Here is a 19,338-nt window from a genome sequence, read left to right on the forward strand (position 1 = left end):
AAGGCATCAATTCTTCTTTGGTCTTCCTTATTCACAGTCCAGCTTTCGCATGCATATGAGGCAACTGAAAACACCATGAATTGGGTCAGGTGCACCTTAGTCTTCATGATGACATCTTTGCTTTTTAACACTTCAAAGAGATCTTTTGCAGCACATTTGCCCAGTGCAATGTGTTGTTTGATTTCTTGACTGCTGCTTCCATGGGTGTTGTTTGTGGATTCAAGTAAAATGAAATCCTTGACAACTTCAATCTTTTCTCCGTTTATCATGATGTTGCTTATTGGTCTAGTTGTGAAGAATTTTGTTTCCTTTATGTTGAGATGTAATCCATACTGAAGGCTGTGGTCTTTGATCTTCATTGGTAAGTGCTTGAAGTCCTCTTCACTTTCAGCAAGCAAGGTTGTGTCGTCTACATAACACAGGTTGTTAATGAGTCTTCCTCCAATCCTGATGTCACGTTCTTCTTCATATAGTCCAGCTTCTCGGATTATTTGCCCAGCATACAGATTGAGTAAGTATGATGAAAGGATACAACCCTGATGCGCACCTTTTCTAACTTTAAACCACACAGTATCCCCTTATTCTGTTTGAACAGCTGCCTTTTCATCTATGTACAGGTTCCTCATAAGCACAATTAAGTGTTCTAGAATTCCCTTTCTTTGCCATGTGACCCATAATTTGTTATGATCCACGCAGTCAAATGCCTTTGCATAGTCAATAAAACACAGGTAAACATCTTTCTGGTGTTCTCTGCTTTCAGCCAGGATCCATCTGACATCAGCAGTGATATCCCTCGTTTCACGTCCTCTTCTGAATCTGGCTTGAATATCTGGCAATTCCCTGTTGATGTACTGCTGCAACCGCTTTTGAATGATCTTCAGCAAAATTTTACTTGTGTGTGATATTAATGATATTGTTTGATAATTTCTGTATTTGGTTGGATCACCTGTCTTTGGAATAAGCATAAATATGGATCTCTTGCAGTCGATTGGCCAGGTAGCTGTCTTCCAAATTTCTTGACATAGATGAGTGAGTGCTTCCAGTGCTGCGTCTGTTTGTTGAAACATCTCAGTTGGTATTCCGTCAGTTCTTGGAGGCTTGTTTTTTGCCAGTACCTTCAGTGCAGCTTGGACCTCTTCCTTTAGTACCATCAGTTCCTGACCGTAGGCTACCTCCTGAAATGATTGAATATTGAGTTGTAGGAGTTCTTTATAGATTCTCGTTATTAAACCCTTGTCGGACATATGATTTCCAAATATTTTCTCCCATTCTGTAGGTTGTCTCTTCACTTTCTTGATAATGTCTTTGAATGCACGAAAGTTTTTAGTTTTGATGAAACCCAATTTATCTACTCTGTCTTTTGTTGCTCATACTTATGATATCGTATCTAAGACTCCATTGTCAAAAGCAGAGTCTTCAAGCTTTATCCCTATGCTTTCTTCTAAGAGTTTTATGGTTTAGTTCTTATATTTAGGTCATTGGTCCATTTTGAGTTAAGTTCTTTATATGGTGTGAGGTATGGATCCAACTTCTGTCTTTTGCGGCAGAGATCCGGTTGTCCTTGCAGCGTTTGTTGAAGAGACTGTTCTTCCCTGTTGAACGGACTTGGCACCCTTGTTGAGGATCAGTTGGCAGTAGATGTGTGGGTTTATTTCTGGATTGTCAGTTTCATTCCATTGGTTGAAAAATACTTCTTGAGAGTCAGTATTATGTAACAGTTAAGGGTGCAGACTCTGGAGCCAGATTATCTGGTTTGAAATGCTGACTTCACCACTAACTCATTGCTGAACTAGGGCAGGCTACTTTACCTCTCCTTACCTACATTTTCTTAACTAAAAAACTGAATAAGAAAGAGAGGGAGAGACGGAGAAAGGAAGAAACCATTAGGGTTGTAAGGATTAAATGAATTAATACATGTAAAATACTTAAAAGGAGCCTTGGTGGTACAGTGGTTAAGCACTTGGCTGCTAATGGAAAGGCCAGTGGCTCGAACCCACCAGTACCTCTGTGGAAGAAATGTGGCAGTCTGCTTCCATAAACCTTGGAAACCCTATGGGGCAGTTCTCTGTCCTATAGGGTCACTGTGAGTCGACTTGATGGCACTGGGTATAAAATACTTAGAACAGTGCCTGACACGCTTTGAGCATTAGTAACAGTACTTCTTAGTCTTAGTTTTCAGACTCTAAATTAGATGTGTGTGTATGTAATGTATGTGTATATGTATAATCTCAAAACAAAACTTGGCCAGAGCTGGCCGACTTTACCTAAGGAGGCAATGTATAGCATAAGGACTAAAAGGTTCAGGCCATGGAGTCAGAATGCCAAGGCGTTGCTTATTAGTTATGAGACATCATGCAACGTATTCACTCTCTCCATCTGTAAAGTGGGGATCATAGTAGTACCTTCTTCAAAGGATGATATGAGGATTATGAAAGAATACATGTAAGACATTTGGTATGTATCAGGCACTCAGTAAATACAGCTACTCTGGTCGTTCACATGTCCACTAGCTAAAACGGTTGTTACAGAGATTTCATCAGGGCAGTAAGATGCTTGAAAACAGTGGGTGCATGAGAACTGTGAAGAAGAGCTTGTAAATATTGCTATATATGAAGAGTAAAAGGCAGAGGAGCAGTTGGTGTTAGCATGCAAGCCAAAGCCATTAGCTGTTATAAACTTAGTCTTGTTGATATTTTGTTTCTCATACCTTTTATACAGTTCTTATTAATGTAATTAAGGCCCACTTAGTGATAAAATATCTATGTGAGTAAATGTACAGTATTAATAGTTGTTTGGGGATAGGTGGCACAGGCAGCTCACAATTGACTGTTAGCCTGCAGGTCAACAGTTTGAACCTGCCCAGTGATGCTGTGGAAGAAAGGCCTGGCAATCTGCTTTCGTCAGGATTACAGCTAAGAAAACCCCACGGAGCGGTTCTACTGTATAAAACATGGGGTCACCTTGAGCTGGAATCAACTCCATGGCAATGGGTTTGGTTTATTTTGGAGGAGGGTTGGGGGAGAAGTAAATTATTTCTCCTTTGAACACACTAGGGGGCACTAGATATTGCCTAGGGGACAAAAACTTCACAACCTACTCCTCGGTTATAAGTGTAGGTAGGTCAGGATTACATTTTGGTTCCTCCCAGTTCTCTCTGTTCTAAGGTAGACGTTCCAGATTCTTCTGTTGTTCCTCATATGGCTTGATTTCGGACCTCTAGCTGTTGTGATGCATAGGATGGCGTATCCACTGACTACTATCAGGGTGGAGCAGCACGGTTGCCTTCGCAGTTTGAGGGCTGAACTTAACTTGTGCCTGCCCAAGGTTGCAACAGGTGTCTTCACCTTTGTTATTTATTCACGTTTAACCTGTAGTTAACTTAAGTCTCTCCATTTTATTTTTTATGTTATCTCCTACCAGTGATTATAAGATAGTATCTGATGTTCATCTAGTATAAAAAAGTTTCCAAAGTATATTGTAAATATTATCTCATTTAGTCCTATTAAGAACCTATTATTTAATTTGGCTCATTTTGCAGCTGAAGAAATAAGTGCAGCGACATCAAGTGACATTTCTTAAGTTCGAAGTTCCCCCGCCGCCCCGGTAATGCAACTTCTGCCTCCATCCGGTTTTTACTTCTCAGTGGGTATTTTACATCTGTGTTTATTACTGGGCTGTGTGCTAGGGGGCTGCCACCATCGTCTGACAGGGACTGTGGGCGTTGAAAAACCTGCCAGTGAATGACACACTCACCGTGTTTTATTTGGTTGCAGCTGTGACGATTACGAGTATAAATTAGAGAAAATGTGAAGGTGGGACCGTAAAGAAACATGTTTTCATTTCTAGTAATGGAAGTGTAGTTTACAGCTATTTAAACTTCGCCTTTCTTTTGTTGTAAGCGGAATTCTTTCATAGAAGTTGAAGTTTTCTGTAAAGGGATTCCTAATTAGCCCCTGGAGAAGCTTGTCCCCAGACTAGGACTCTTTCTTCTTTGACACTGGATAGACTGTTTGCAGTTGCCATTTACAGTGGGTGCTTCTTTGTCGTGGGCCTTAACTGTGTTTATCCAGTGGGTGTAGCTCGTGTAAGTCATTTGGGTAGAGGAATAGGAAAATGCAGCAGTTACTAAATTATAAATGAGGTGGACAGGAAATTTCCAGAAATCTGTTCTGGGTGGCCCACTCCGACCATTTTCAGGCCATGTTTCTCTGTCCCTGATGTCTTCCTTACGACCAGCTCAAATCTGAACGTCATTCATTTGTTCATTATGTATTGTGTGTTTGCCACGAGGCAGGCATTATGCGACTCTCTAGAGATATAAAGCGACTCAGTCTTTTTCCTCAGTGGCTCCCTATCTAACAGGGGAGACATAGGAATTTTACAACATGCTAACACCGGATGAGTGCTCTAGTAGAGATGCCATTAGGTGGAGGATGCTTGGAAGACAGGATGCCTAATTCTGGGCTGATCAGGGAAGGCTTCCTCGGGAGGCGCTGCTTGAGTGGAGGCCTCAGGGCCCCTAGGTTGTGAATGTGGGTTGGGGACAGTGTAGAGCATGCAGATGTACAGAGACGGGGAGGCCACAGATACAGATGATAGCAACCAGCCATGTTTTTCTGCTTAAGTATATTTTGAACTTCCTTGGCCTGCTGGAAATTCTCCTAAAATAAGTTAACTGTAAATGGCAGTAACTGGCTCTCAGGTGTATCTCAGTGTTCTATTGACAAGGCACCCAAGTACATTACAGCTGGAGGAGGTGTTCCTGCTGCAGTTCAACTGGTTATGCTCTGTGTGTTGTTAGCTGTCTGGCCCTGCATCCAAGTTGCTTCTGACAGATCATTATTGCAAAAGCAGCCCCAGGCCCCACAGCCCGAGCCAGGTTCACGTTCCTGCAGGATTGTAGGGAAGCCAGGGAGTATTTTCTCTGCTTGCATCCGATTTGAATTACAAGTTTATGTTTATTACAGGCTTCTCTTCCAAGTGGCTGCCAGTGGAGGCGGCAGTGGCCGGATGTGGCGAGTCAGAGAAGCCGGAACAGTGCCAGGCCCACTTCATTGATTCGGTTGCAGCTGTGACTATTACATGTGTGGATTTTGTAAAATGAGAGGGTGGAGAACAATTAAAAAGTTTTTCTTTTCTAAAAATGTAAATATTGAACTATTGAACTGTTTACTGCCTCCCCCCCTTAAATCAGTTTTCTGGTTTATTTGTTGAAATAACAGAATTTAGACATTTTAGGGCCATTTCTATTTTTTAATATTTTTAAATCACTTGGACACAGATCTCAACTTTGACCCCACACCTAACCAATTTTAAATCATTCTGTATCTAATTTTTGTTACTGGCCATACTTCGTTTTATGACAATTTTTACATTTTTTTAAAAATTGCCATATTCCAGCAGGTACTTTCTGAAGGCTAGATGTCTTTATTCGTATAGTGATCCCTCTGTTCACATTAATAATTTACTGAGCACCCATTTGGTACACTCTCATAGTTTTTGTTCAAATGTATATGCTCAGGTGGGTCTGGCAGACGTCTCTGGCCCATCCCACCCACACGTGCAGGCTGCATGGGACTAAATCCCCTCTGTTTGCAACTCTGACAATGGTGACTGTAGTGGCTGCAGGGTTGTTGTGAGGATTTAATGGCAGTGTTAATAACAACGTTAATATATGATTATATATAACAGCGTGTTCGTTAAAGCACTTCCTATATTCTAGGCTCCGTGCTGAGTGCTTTATGTGTGGCCCCTTATTTCATTCTCCCCCAAACCCAGTGAAGTAGATGCTGTTGTCCTCTTGTCTCACACTGAGGAAGCTGAGGCACTAAAGAGGTCACGGTACTTGCGGAGGGTTAAAAGCTCCTAATTGGCAATCAGTCGCTGTGCTTTAGTTTACCTTTACTGCATGTGTCACACCTAGTTGACATCTACCCCATGACCTCCCTTTACATCTGCTGGCGGGACAGACCGCTCAGCCTCCCTTGTCACAGGACAAGCCTGTAAGCACTCAGAAGAGAGCAGCTTTAAAATCCTTGACTGAGTCTAGGACGGGGAAAGCATTGTCTCTCCCAGAGGGCAGGTGAACCCGGCTCTCCTTGAGCTCCCCAGCGTGCCTGTCGCATTTTTGTTGACCAGCGCCTCTGTGCTGAACTGCTTCTCGGTGGGCAGTGTTTAGAGACAATCAGGTATATTTTGGCCACAAGCCGGTTGAGAAATGATTTTTTTCTGTAACAGAAGAATCTGTTTTAGCCTGAGCCACATATGTATGTGGTTTTATAACCCTGATGTTTTCTGTTTTTAATATGTGTGTATGATTCTACTGGGTGATTTGTCTTCACAATACTTCATGTACTTGTAGACAATAATGATTTTTCCCCACCACCTTTAGTCAGCCGTTAGCTAAACTAAGTAAATGTTGGGTTCTTTTCATCTGTCTTTAAGGAGCGGAAGGCTCTGGGATGCAGTCATTTTTGTAGTGGTTTCTGTGGTTCCCTAGGTGCTGGGCTCTGAGGACAGCACAATGCTGGTGTGTTTTAGGAGGGAGGGAATGGGAAGGAGGAAGGTGAAACCTTGTTGATGCGGAGTGATGTGTTGGGAAATTTAACAGCTACAGAGATTTACTGGCTGAGTCTGAGTTTATTATGTGATTTTTAATATGTAAAATATTTAATGACCTTTTTGTGTCAGTCTCCTAAAACCAGTATCTTCGGGTATTTTTCCTGTAGAAAACCATCTTTGAGTGTTCACAAAATGATGTATTTTTAAGTGATCTTTGTTTTTGCCCTTCTTCTGGGTTTCCTGTCACCTCCAGATTTGCTGAGAAGAAGTCGTCTTTGTTGTGCGGATCTGTTTGGTTCTGAATTCTAGTAGTCAGAATTTGGATTCTTCCTGAATTTCAGATAGCCAATAGCAAGAATTCAGTTTTATACATCAGGGAAATGTATATTCATTCTTTTTGGTTTCTGAGTTCCAATAGTAGGGGATAGCTGTATTTTTCAGCCTTGGCGCTATTGACATTCGAGGCTGGATAATTCTTTGGAGGGGGGATGACTGTTTTATGCATTGTAGGATGTTTAGCAGTACCCTGACCTCTACTCACTAGAGGTCGGTAGCATGTCCTCCTCCCTCCGAAAATGTGACAACCAAAAATATGTCCAGACATTGTCAAATGTCCTGTTTTGGGGAGGGGGTGAGGGTGTCAGAGTTGCCCTAGTCGAGAACCACTTGTTTAAACCAGAAACTCAGAACATTAGCAAAGACTGTTGTAGCCACCTAGAGGTACTGCATTTCATCAATTGCACGGAGATAACATTCAAGGAAGAAAAATAATAACAGAGAGGAAGAGATTGTCATTAGAAGTACAGAAAGATCATTACAATTTTTATGTAAAAAAAAATTATGTACAAAAAGTCTTATGTTTGTATGGTAGCTATTCCCCGTAGACTTGGCCATATCCTGCCTCTTCATTTCTGTTCTGCTCTGGAAATTATCAGCAGGGCTTCAGTGATCTTACAGGTTCTCTTCCTACCCTGGGATACAATTTCAGAACATCAACTAGTTCTTCCTTATCAATTACAATTAAGTCTCGACTCTTTTTTGTTTGTTTTTGTTTTGTTACTTTGAAGAGTTGAAATTTCCAACAAAGCAAGAATTTATTAGACATCTGCTTCAAGGTCCTCGAGAAGCTAACTGGATGGTGCTGCTTGTGACACTTCTGTTTTACCTCGGTGCTGGTTTTGTAGTTGGTACTGGAAAACATACCATAGCTCCCACCGGGTGGTGTGTGGTTTATTTCTGCAATATTACCCTTTCATTTTCTCCTTCGCTTTCCCTTAGATATTTCATTATTCTTGCATAGCCAGTTCCAGGTAGATGCCTTATTATACATGTTGCTGCTCTCATTCCACTCCTCGGAGCTTTTTATTTTGAAGGCATTTATCTGTATTGCTTTATTCCATTTCCACCATTTAGTGAGATTCAGAGTGTCAGTTGCATGCGTGCTGAAAGAGAGTCGTCTTTTTATTTTGAAAGTGAATAGAATGAGGCTGTTGACCTTTGTGATTTTTTTTTTTTTTTTTGATCATGATACCAGTGTCCATTATAACTATATGAACGCAAAATAACTGGTTAAATGGCTGCACTTTCTTAACGATCTTGGCTTATTGCTCAGTCTTTCAGATCTGTAGAGTACTGGTATTTCTTTTGTTAAAAATACATGGCGTCACTTTTCTGAAATATAAATGTTCCATCTTATTTTATATCTGAAAAGCATCATCTTTTCTAAATTCATAACTTAGACCTTGTTCACTGAACACATTTTTTTTTAAGTGGTATAATTATTACGTTTATATTGTGGATCCCTCCCCCATTAACTAGTGAGTGTGTGAATCTGATCTATAGCAGTTTTGACCAAAATACTATGCTATTTTATGCTATGACTGTCATATCTTTGGCATGGAAATGGTAATTATAAATAAAACCTATGTTTTGTTGTACTTTATTGCCCATTTTGGAGATATTTAGTTATATTAAGATACTCACTGAATCATCTCTAGAACTCAGTTCATGTACCTTAGGAACTGGCAGAGAAATTTTCCCTTAGGGTACGCCAGAGGAGAAGCAAGTAGCTTTGATAATGAAATGAGGCCTTAAAGAAATACATCTAGAGCAGCTGTAATGATTCAAATAAGAATTGAATTGAAAAGGAAGGAAAGAATTGTTTTTCTTCTTTGAATATCAGTGTTTTGGTTAATGATGGCAGCAGAAACCTGAGACATTCTGTTTTGCCTATTTTTTCTTTACATTATCTATAACTATGTGTTTTAATCTTTTTGTAACCAAAATATTGAAATATTAATTTTCACATAGGAGATGGAATAAACTGAGACTGCGAGACCAAGAGAAGTGTCTAAAGCTGGAGGACAATTCCGAGGACAGCGATGCTGAATTTGACGAAGGTTTTAAAGTGCCAGGTTTCCTGTTCAGAAAGCTCTTTAAGTATGTATCATGTGCTGGGTCCTTTGTATTCATCATCAAGCCATTATGTACAAATTAATATTTTAAGACTTACACTGTAGTTACCTATGGGCCTTAAGGTACTTGCAGCAATTTATTGCAAATATAGACACTGTCAAATGACATTTTAGCCACATGCTGTTCATTAAAATTAGATGATAATAAATTGACTAAAGTGCATATTGGGTATGTTTGCAAACTGATGAATCTATATGGGCCTATTTCAGCTGACTAAGAACAACACATTTAAAAGCCATCTATGTTAAATTTTGTTGTTGTTGTTCTTAGTAATTTTAAGGGACCAATCTCTAATTCCTTAAGTCAGATTAATTTAATAGGTCAGTTTAATATTAAAATCAATGGGTGGGTGCTTTTTACTTCTACATGGAAATAAAAAATATTGAGATTATTTTCTAATTGTTTTATAGTGTACCTAAGGGTATAATACTTTTGAGCAGACCCAATGTGTATCTAAATATTTTATGTAGATGTTCTGATGTCAAAAGAGGAGGATACATAGTCAAACACCTTCAGGATTAAGTTGCTGTTTGATTGAAACTAAGTTTCAATTGTCAAGTGGCAAGTGTAGTGTAAACGAGATGCTGTCTGATAGATGGTGTGCTCCTGTGTGTGGCCTGAGGAGTCTCTGATGCTGCGTGTAAGCACTGAGGAGCATTTTCAGTCTCGTCACCCCTGGGATTTACTTAACAAGATGCTCTAGGAAGCCTTCTTAGATGTGTATAGGAAGTTAAACCATTAAGCAGCTTCTTTCTGCCTCCTTTGTATCATCAGTTGGTAGTTGAGAGCAGGATCCAAGCTTCTTTCTCTTGAGCTTCATCTGTCGGCCATGCCCTAAACTGGTGCAAGATGTCTACTTAAAAATAGCATGCTATTGTACTTCCTCTCAAAGAGCTTATCTTATAGTTTTAATTGTTCTATCTGGGGGACAAGGAGGTGCCGAAGGATAGCTGTTTTATCCCTCTAAGCATACAGGAGAGTTGAATCCTTAAGATGGGAAGTGACTTGGTTGGGTTGCTATAACAAGGCAGATAATCAAAACAAAACCCAAACCCGTTGCCGTCGAGTTGATTCCGACCCATAGTGACCCTAGAGGACAGAGTAGAACTGCCCCATAGAACTCTACAGGACTATAGGTCTGTAGAACTCCAGGGAGTGGCTGGTGAATTTGAACTGCTGACCTTTTGGTTAGCAGCCGTATCACTTCACCAGTGCATCACCAGGGCTCCAACAAGGCAGAAGAGCTGTCTAAAAGTTCAAATTTGAATCGCAGTGCTAGTTTTTGCAGACCAATGGTTTTATCGCCCTGAGAGGTGGTTACTTTGTTTGTTGCTTCTCCCAAATGAAAAGTAACTATGAAAGGTAATTTATTGACAACTCTTTTCATCATCTCTAAAGTGATAGCTTATTAAGGAACGGTCCAAACAGTATTAGCGTTGTACTAGCAAAAGGAATACCCAGATTATAGATTAAATTGATTTAACAAAGACAAGATACTTCTGCGTTTGTAGTAAGTGATTTCACAGATACCCTCAAGAGTCAAGTCGAATGTGTATTTTTGTTTAAATGTCAGATTTTCTAGCGTGAGACATTCATAGTTAATAGAACCACTATGCTTACTAAAAGTAGATGGGATTCAGCGTATTAACCCTCTAGTAGTTAATACAGATACATGTTTTTTTTAAATTAGTCTTCATTGCACTTTCCTGGAAACCATTTTGTTGTTTTCATCTCTATAAAAACAGTATTTTAAATATTTATAAATGTTATAAAACTTCTATTTCTTTTCTTCTGTCATATCAAAAAACTAATATGATTGTTAGAGTCTACATTTCTCCTGTGATTAGGTTTTAGCTACGCCAATTTAATTTTAAACTATAGATGTATTTTTACTGTATTTACCACACTCTGTGGAATTAAATTAACAGGGTATAGTTGTACTCAAGGGAGACAGAAGGTACAATTATCCATTTAAGTGCTATTTTCTGCAAGATAATGTTTAACTTCTAAATCCTGTTTTGAAAGTTTGCCCAGCAAACACATTCATCTGCATAATTAAGCAATCAGATGACAGACTTCAGTCTTTCGACCTTACTTTCAGCCACAGTAGCAAATGCAGCCTTGGGTTAATGTCACAGTGCCACTGTGGCTGTTCGGTGGTATTTCCATCTGATGGGGATAGCAGAGTACAGTAATTTTTTTTATCATTATACAATAATTTGTAAAAGTCTGGCTTTCTAAAGAGTGATTTTTTTAATCTACTTCTCAAAGTTTCTGAAAACTAGATTCTAAAACCTACTTTAGTTTAAACTATCTGTTTGTTGTATTGTGTTTGTTATTAGGAAATTAAAGTGGTGAAATCAGTCCGTCAGTGGCACTGCTGGAGCCAGACCTCAGACTCCCCACCTGTTCCCCTAGAGACGCACACCTACCGGTGTGTCTGGCGACTTCTAGTGTGCAAGTGAATTTCTTTAAACTGCAGTCTGAGGGCCTTCACTGTTATGGGTGGGAAGAAGGGGCCGCTCTTGCCCGTGTTTGTGCAGTATCCCTAGTTGTTGGGGATTTCCGTTTAGTGAGGTGACTTACAGCTACCTAGTAGTTTAAGTCATTTCTTTAGTGCTAATCATCCTCTTGTAAATACACAACTATGTGCTGTTTGAAAGTCCTTGGAGATTACATTCGTAGATGAGGAAACACACCCAGCAAACTGTTACTTTTTCTCCTGGGTCACGTAGAATCCAGATGTCCTAACTCCCTCCTGGACTCTTTCTAGATACCATATTAGTCCTGCTTCTTACTCTTCTTACGATTTGATGACACCTCCTCTACCAGTCCTTCCCATTTTAATTAAGTTGATTGGACCCAAACACAGAGTAGTATTGGGCCTGTGTTGGATAGAGGCGGTGTAGTGTAGTGGTCAGATGCTGCAGTGACCACTGGAACATCTTGGTCCCTGCTCTAACTCGAGGAACTGGTCCCATGCTTGTTGTGAACCTCAGTGAACAGAGATCGATTGACTAGAGTTTAGCGATTCTGGAAACTGTACATCAAAACCATTTGGAGTACTTGTTCAGAATGTGTATTTTTCCAGAGCTGAGATTATTCCACTGTAGCCAGTTGGTGAACCTGCATTTGTTCTAGGTCAGGGTTTCCCGGCCTCAGCACATCTGACATTTTAGGCGGATAATACTTTGTTGTGGGAACTATCCCTGTGCATTGTACGATATCAAACGGCATCTCTGGCCTCTACTTATTAGAAGACAATTGCACTCCCCCGCTTGTAACAGACAAAAATGTCTCCAGACCTTGCCACATGTTCTCCGGGAAGCAGAATTTCCCCTAATTGAGAACTGCTGGTCTAGATTATCTCCAAAGTAAACTTTGGAACCAGGTGGTTCTGGATTTGAATTCTGCTTGCTCTTTTTTTTGCCAGTGTGACCTTTGGCAAACTGCTTAACCTCTTTGAGCCTTCGTTTCCTTCCCTGTAAAATGGGCTGATAATCTCTGTGCGGGCTTGTTGTGAGGCTGTGATCCAAAGCACTTGGCCTAGTGCCCCCTGGCTGTAGCCTCCTAAGTGGTAGCCATTATTCTCTGGCTACACACCACATATTGATAGAACCTACCCTTCCTGAATTAAATGATCTTATATCCATACTAGATTTCATTTTGTTTTGACTTTTAACCTTTTCTGAGTTGTGTACCCAATGTCTGTACTAAGCAAATGTAGTAAGTCGGTGTCTTCTTTGTATGATAGATAATTATGGCAATAGTAGAGTCAGACTTCAGAAGTGATTTCCAGAGTCCTGGGTGGTTGGGGGAGGGTGTTAATTATGACATCTTTACTAAGAAAAGATCAAGTAAAACTAGGTCAGTATGAACTGAAATCCAAAAGGAGGCTTTAGCTAGACATATCAGGTAGCAGATAGTATACATTTGGGCAGTAAAACAACAACAACAAACAATTTTTTTTTTAAATGTGGGTGCTCATTAGCCTTGTTGTTGTCTTAAGTCCTTTAGCTTTCATTATCTTTTAAGTGTATTTTGTGTTAGATTTTTTTACATGGCCTGTAATCTTCATATCATTCCATAATGTTAAATCTTTCTTTCTTTTGCTCCTAAAAATTTTTTTGCGTTATTCCTTTTTATTTCCTTTTTAGGATATAGATTAAAGATGCTTTGATGGAGAAAGGAAAATACCACCTCCTGTGCTATTTATTTATCTATCTATCTATCTATTTTGAGCAGGGGAATATATTATTTCCCCTTGACCTGTAGTGCTTATTTAAAATGTTAATAGCTTTGATCTTTTTGTATCTACGATAGAGTCCCTGAATCAAGTTTTACTTTAAAATATTAAAAAGGCCTTTTCCAAATTAGCCTTTCAAAGACCTTCTGTAGCCTTTATCTCATTTTGTATTGTTGAGTCTTCAAGCTGTTCTGTTTTTGTATCAGCTTGTAATATAATGATCATCTGTTATGTACTAATTTTGGGAGTAGCCTATTATTCAGACTTGTTTATGACCTTAAAATTTAATTTAATTTTTCCTATGAAAGGATAATATGATTGCCAAATGACTTTTAACAGTATAAGCTGTAAATTATAATGTCCTCTGTCTTGCTCTTTTGATGCTAATCAGATTGCAGAAATAAGCATTAATGCCTCTTTTTTGTGGAAAAATTAATGGAACTTTACATACTAAAAATACTTAGGTTTTTTTCCATAAAGTTGGTGAATAAAAGATAATAAGTTTGTGCTTGTTTACCAAGCTATTTCTAATGTTGAAAAAGAAATGAAATAACCCCCTAACTACCCCATCTATCATTTTAATTAGAAATGTGTTAATGTTCTGTAAAGAAAAATCTGTGTTTTTATGCCTAGGTGATCAAAAATGTATGACCTTATAATATAATACTCATGTAAAACACACATCCGGCATGTTGCTGTGACTAGGCTAGAACCTAGCCAAATGATTAATTCATGAGTACTTTCTGTTGCGATCTGCGTTATCCAACGTTTGCTATTTTCCTTGTCCTTGTTGGTGTTTGTTGTAGGTACCAGCAGACAGGTGTCAGGTGGCTGTGGGAATTGCACTGCCAGCAGGCAGGAGGAATTCTGGGAGACGAAATGGGATTGGGCAAGACCATCCAGATAATCGCCTTCTTGGCAGGTCTGAGCTACAGCAAGATCAGGACTCGTGGTTCAAATTACAGGCAAGTGCTCCTCTGCAGACTGTCAGTCTGTGGAGCTCAATTAATATTTCATCAGATGTATTGCTGTGGAGGAGGGACTTGTGAATTATTGATGACATTTCAATTACAATATTCCTTTAATTCTTTTAGTGGGGGACATCAAAGGAAAATTTTTACGAGACAATAGAGCTGTAGGGCAGGAGAAATTAAACATGTAACACTTTTAATGAATTCCAGGCATTGATGCTTCATTTTGCAGATGAGCCCCACTAGATATTTTGGGTCAATACGATGTCTAAGGTTAGCTTCCACAAATGGATTGTTTACAAACTCAATTATGTTAATATCAATAGTTTACACAATATGGAATTTTAAATTAGACATAATAACTTTAGTTCCATTTATTAAATTTTACATTAAAATATTTGTTCTGGCAGGAGACCAGGTGAGCATTACAGTAAGTACAAAGTCTATTCATGGGGAAAGTCGGAGAAGCCAACCTTGGAGAAGCTTTGGAGAAGCCATTCTCCAGAGTTTCTTTGATAATCAGTATGTATTATAGCATTTGTAGATAACTATTTTTTCCTTTTTCTTTTTTAAATGAAGTTCCTTTCTAAAATAGTCTGCTCACTATGATTTTTACTCCCCTCCCCAGTCTTTGAGAATTTTATATAAATTCTAAGGCCAAAGCCTAACTGGCTATCCAAGAAAAGAAAACTATGTTTAGATTTTAATCTTTATTTTCTTTAAAAACCAGTTAAAAGCCCATTGCCATCGAGTCGATTCCAACTCATAGCAACCCTGTAGGACAGAGTAGAACTGCCCCATAGGGTTTCCAAGGAGCAGCTGGTGGATGTGAACTGCCGACCTTTTGGTTAGCAGCCATAGTTCTTAACCACTGCACCACCAGGGCCCCTTATTTTCTTTAGAAATTTAAATAAACTATTAGGGCCTTCATATTCTGAAATAATAAGCATTTAATCTGTGTTAAGTATGGTAGGACTGAAATACTTTTATCTTGAGGTACTGTGAGAATCTCCATATTTAAAGGTGTAAATTACTTTCTGTAAATCAGTTTAGGTAAAAATGTTACTGGATAAAGTCTGTAGAATATTTATTCTTGAACCCAGATAATCCAAGAGCTTCTTGGGTTTCAGTAGGCTTATCTAGTAAATAACAGCAAGCTATTTATTCATCAGATTGTTATGTTGTAGAAGCCTTAGCCACTCACTAGACCTAATTTGGAGACACCTTTTAAATAGTGTCGACGTGCCTGAAGTCGAGGCAGCAGGTCGCAGTCCTGCTCTTTGGTCCATTAGCAGAGAGCCAAATGCAAACTCACGGACGCTGTTTTAGTCTTCAGAGTTCAGTGCTTTGTGTTTATTCCTTACTTGTTCATTAATTTAGCAGATCGACACTTTTGTGAGAGGAGTTGATGTTGTAGAATATTTTAGACATTCCAGTTGCATTTATATAGATGTAAGGGGAAAAAGCATTTGGATAATTTTAAATGCTAAATGTTTTGTTGTTGTTACTTACAGAGGAGTTGTATAGAAGCAGGGGATTTTCTTCACATATTAGAATTCTGTTGTATTTTGCCTGGAAACATTCCACCCCAAAGGAAAAGTCAAAGTTGAAAGTGGGCATTTAGTGTTTTCCTAGCTGTGGCTGTCATTAGTTTAGCATTTTAAAAATACTTGCTCTGTTCTCAATAAGTCTTTGGTTGGTTCGGTGTCTGACTCTGCCGGGTTTTTGTTTGCTTTTGGTAACTGAAATGCCCCAGGCCACCTCCGATGGTTTCTAGGACTGTCTTTCTTTCCTTTAATGATTCTGGGATTTTCTTATTTCCCATCTCTTTTCTTCCCTTCCCTTCCTGTTATCATGAAGCTTGTGTGGAGTGTAATACTCTGGGCCTAGGAAACCTAAAGTCATCCCAACAGTGTAGTTTTGATCTAAAAATTAAAACGTGCTCTCTCAAGTAGTGACAGTCCTACTAGGAGTGAAGGCAGGGCTAATAATGAGCAGCAGCTGTAATCAATTAACTATCAGTGCTCATTTCCTCTTTTCCATAATGAAATAGTGTGGCATGTTGGATTATAGCCCAGATCATCTTTATTAAAATAGTATTGGTAGAAATGGCTTCCCAGGATGTGATTCTACCTCCAACAAACAACTGGGCTGTTTCTGAATGGGGGTACACTCAGGGGCTTAGGGCCTCTCCTTAAATGTCCAGAGTGAATTTTATAACATGTTTATAACTATCTTATGACATGTCCTCTTGTACACTAGATGATTTTAGAGTTCTCCTTTATGTTTCTGTCCTAAGAAAAGTTGTCAGCCCTTGATATCGAATGAAGTTCTGTGTAAGCTAGCATTGCTTCATTGGCTATGTATATTTTCCCTGAAGTCTTGCAAGTTGTAGATGTTTGGGGCCCAGTTTGAGATGGTCTTAGGTTACAGTTTTAAGGATCATGAACATTGAAACAGTGTAAGTCTTTAAGGTAGTAAGTCTGGTGGAAGAAGAAGTGTTTTATGTGTTTTGTAGGTGTGTTTGTTTTAAAAGGAGGCAAAAGCATCTTAAAAACCAAACCAGTTGCCGTCAAGTTAATTCTGACTTATGACAACCCCACGTGTGTCAGAGTAGAACTGTGCTCTGTAGGGTTTTCAATGGCTGATGTTTTGGAAGTAGATCGACAGACCTTTCTTCCAGGGTAAGTGAGTGGTTGGACTCGAACCACCAATCTTTTCGGTTAGCAGCAAAGTGCTTAGCCATTTGCACCAACCAGGGACTCCCAGAAGCATATTATATAGGTTAATAAAAACCTATGCTGGCTTTGTGTTCGCAGTTCCTGATTTATATGCTACCTTCTTTTTACTTTGTCATTCATACTAGATTGATGTTGTGCTGTCAGTTGATTTCAGCTCATAGTGACCTTATATGACAAAGTAGAAATGCCCGTAGGGCTTCCTAGACTGTAATCTTTATGGGAGCAGATCGTCAGGTCTTTTCTCCCCCGAAGCAGGGTTCGAACCACTGACCCTATGAGTAGCGGTCAAGTGCTTAACCACTGCACCACCAGGGCTCCTTTATTATATTGATAGGCCCCCTGAATCTTATGATGGAGAGGACATAAATTATTTACCTTTCAAACTTCAGTTAGTGCTTTAACGTCTTGGATGCCATTTAGTAAATTCCTAATTATGAATAAGTAGCCTGAAAAAGTTCATAAACTTTCAAAGGTAAATATTTTACTTTGTAATTCCCGCTAAATTCTAGACTATAAGTAGCAGATTTCCATCCTGCTGGTTGAAATATTTGACCATGGAGATATTGGCTTGTCCTGAATTCATTAGGTAATCAATGATAATCGAAGATGAAAGGAATTGTAGCCAGTTTAGTAACTGATGCTAATCACTCTAGTGCATTTAGCCATTGCTTACGCTATTTCACTGGTTTTGAGGGTTGAAAAAGGGTATTTCAGCTTAGGAAACTGTTAATGGACCTTATTGCCCGTGCTGTGGCCTGAGAGCAATCTAGGTCTGCTCCTAGAATTCAACGCCCTATAAAAATCCCCGTATTCTTATATTAGTGTGAGAACAGCATAAATTAAAGGACATAATAATGCCCATAGATATTTAGCCTGAATAAAACATTGACCTTAAATGACAAATTATGAATCATCACCGTGGCAGTTTGCAGAAGGTATGTTAAAAAGAAAAAATGATGTATAACCTGAAAAAACCTATTTATATTCATGCTTATCTGAGTGTGTTTTTGCATTTTCTAGACAGTCTTTCATTGGTTGTTTCCTTATCCCTGCTAAGCACATGCTGAAGGTAACTCTCTTTTATTCCCCTTGGAGGGCATAGGGAAGCTAGTCCATTTAATCCTTTTTAGAAGGGAGTGTTATATAAGGGGGCAGGGCTGAGTCACTGCTCTTCCCAGGAAACTTTGAGGTGGTACCTGCACAGGACCACTTGAGTGTATTCCCCGCCCCTTGGTGAGAATGATGGCTTGGAATTTCTGCAGGAAGATGTAACAGTCTGCTGTAGCCTCTGGCTTTTTGTCCTCTGGACCCTTCCCACTAAGCAAAGTGAGTGGCTGTGACCGTAGGTGAGAGGTAGAGAGGATGTAGAAGTGGATGGAGGCATTGTCTCACACTGGAGTCACCAAGGGCATGGGGTAGCATCCTTTTGGACATAGTACAAGGGTAAACCTTATTTAAGATATGATATGGCTTGACTAAAATTTCACTCTTTTTCTATTAGAATTACAGATTATTTTTCAGGTATGCAGAAGATCATTTTTAATATTTCAGGCACTGTGGATTAGGCATTGAGATAAAAGAAGAGACTGTCTCTGCCTTCATGGAGCTCAGAAGGGATAGAAGCAAACAGTTAGAACAAGGGTGCTAAGTGATATGACAGGGCTGGTGTAGGGTACTCCCTAGCATGGAGGCACCAGGAAGGGTCCTTAGCCCACCTGAAGAGAAAAAGACAGTGAAGGCTTTGTGGAGGAAGTGACATCCCCGCTGAGATCTGAAGGGTGAATAGAAGTTAGTTAGGATAAGAGGCTAAGTAGGAACAAGGCAAAAGAGGAGAAGCCAGAGAAGTACCCATCTTCTAGGGACTGAAGAAAGTTCAAGTTAGTAGTGGGAGGCTGAATCGTGGGTGCGCGTGGTGGGGTTAGGGAAGTGTCTTAGTCATCTAGTGCTGCTGTGACAGAAGTACCACAAGTAGATGGCTTTAACAAACAGAAATTTATTTTCTCACAGTTTAAGAGGCTAGAAGTCCAAATTCAGAGTGCCGGCTCTAGAGGAAGGCTTTCTATTTCTGTTGGCTCTGGAAGAAGGTCCTTGTCTCTTCTGAGCTTCTGCTCCTGGGCAGTCTTCATGTGGCTTGGCGCCTCTCTTCCCCCATCTCCGCTTCTTTCGATTGCTTGTTTGATCTTTTATTTCTCAAAAGAGATTGATTTAAGACACACCCTACACTAATCTCGTCCATTAACATAACAAAGGCAACCTATTCCCAAATGGAATTATAACCGCAGGCATAGAGGTTAGGATTTACAGCACATAATTTGGCGGGGACACAATTCAATCCATAACCAAA

General features: G+C 39.5%; 1 protein-coding gene across 5 annotated transcripts in view; it reads left to right on the forward strand.

Annotated features, from left to right (window-relative positions):
- The window catches only part of ERCC6 (ERCC excision repair 6, chromatin remodeling factor), a 100,131-nt gene that overhangs the window by 36,655 nt on the left and 44,138 nt on the right, over positions 1–19,338 (forward strand). For all 5 annotated transcript variants that reach the window (XM_023742099.1, XM_023742101.1, XM_004387949.2 and 2 more), the window contains 2 exons: positions 8,872–9,000; positions 14,089–14,247. In XM_023742099.1, the coding sequence (XP_023597867.1) occupies positions 8,872–9,000; positions 14,089–14,247 (288 nt within the window). The remainder of the gene's footprint in view (positions 1–8,871; positions 9,001–14,088; positions 14,248–19,338) is intronic.

Source organism: Trichechus manatus, unplaced genomic scaffold, assembly GCF_000243295.1.
Source record: "Trichechus manatus latirostris isolate Lorelei unplaced genomic scaffold, TriManLat1.0 scaffold00200, whole genome shotgun sequence".
Lineage (NCBI taxonomy): Eukaryota > Metazoa > Chordata > Mammalia > Sirenia > Trichechidae > Trichechus > Trichechus manatus.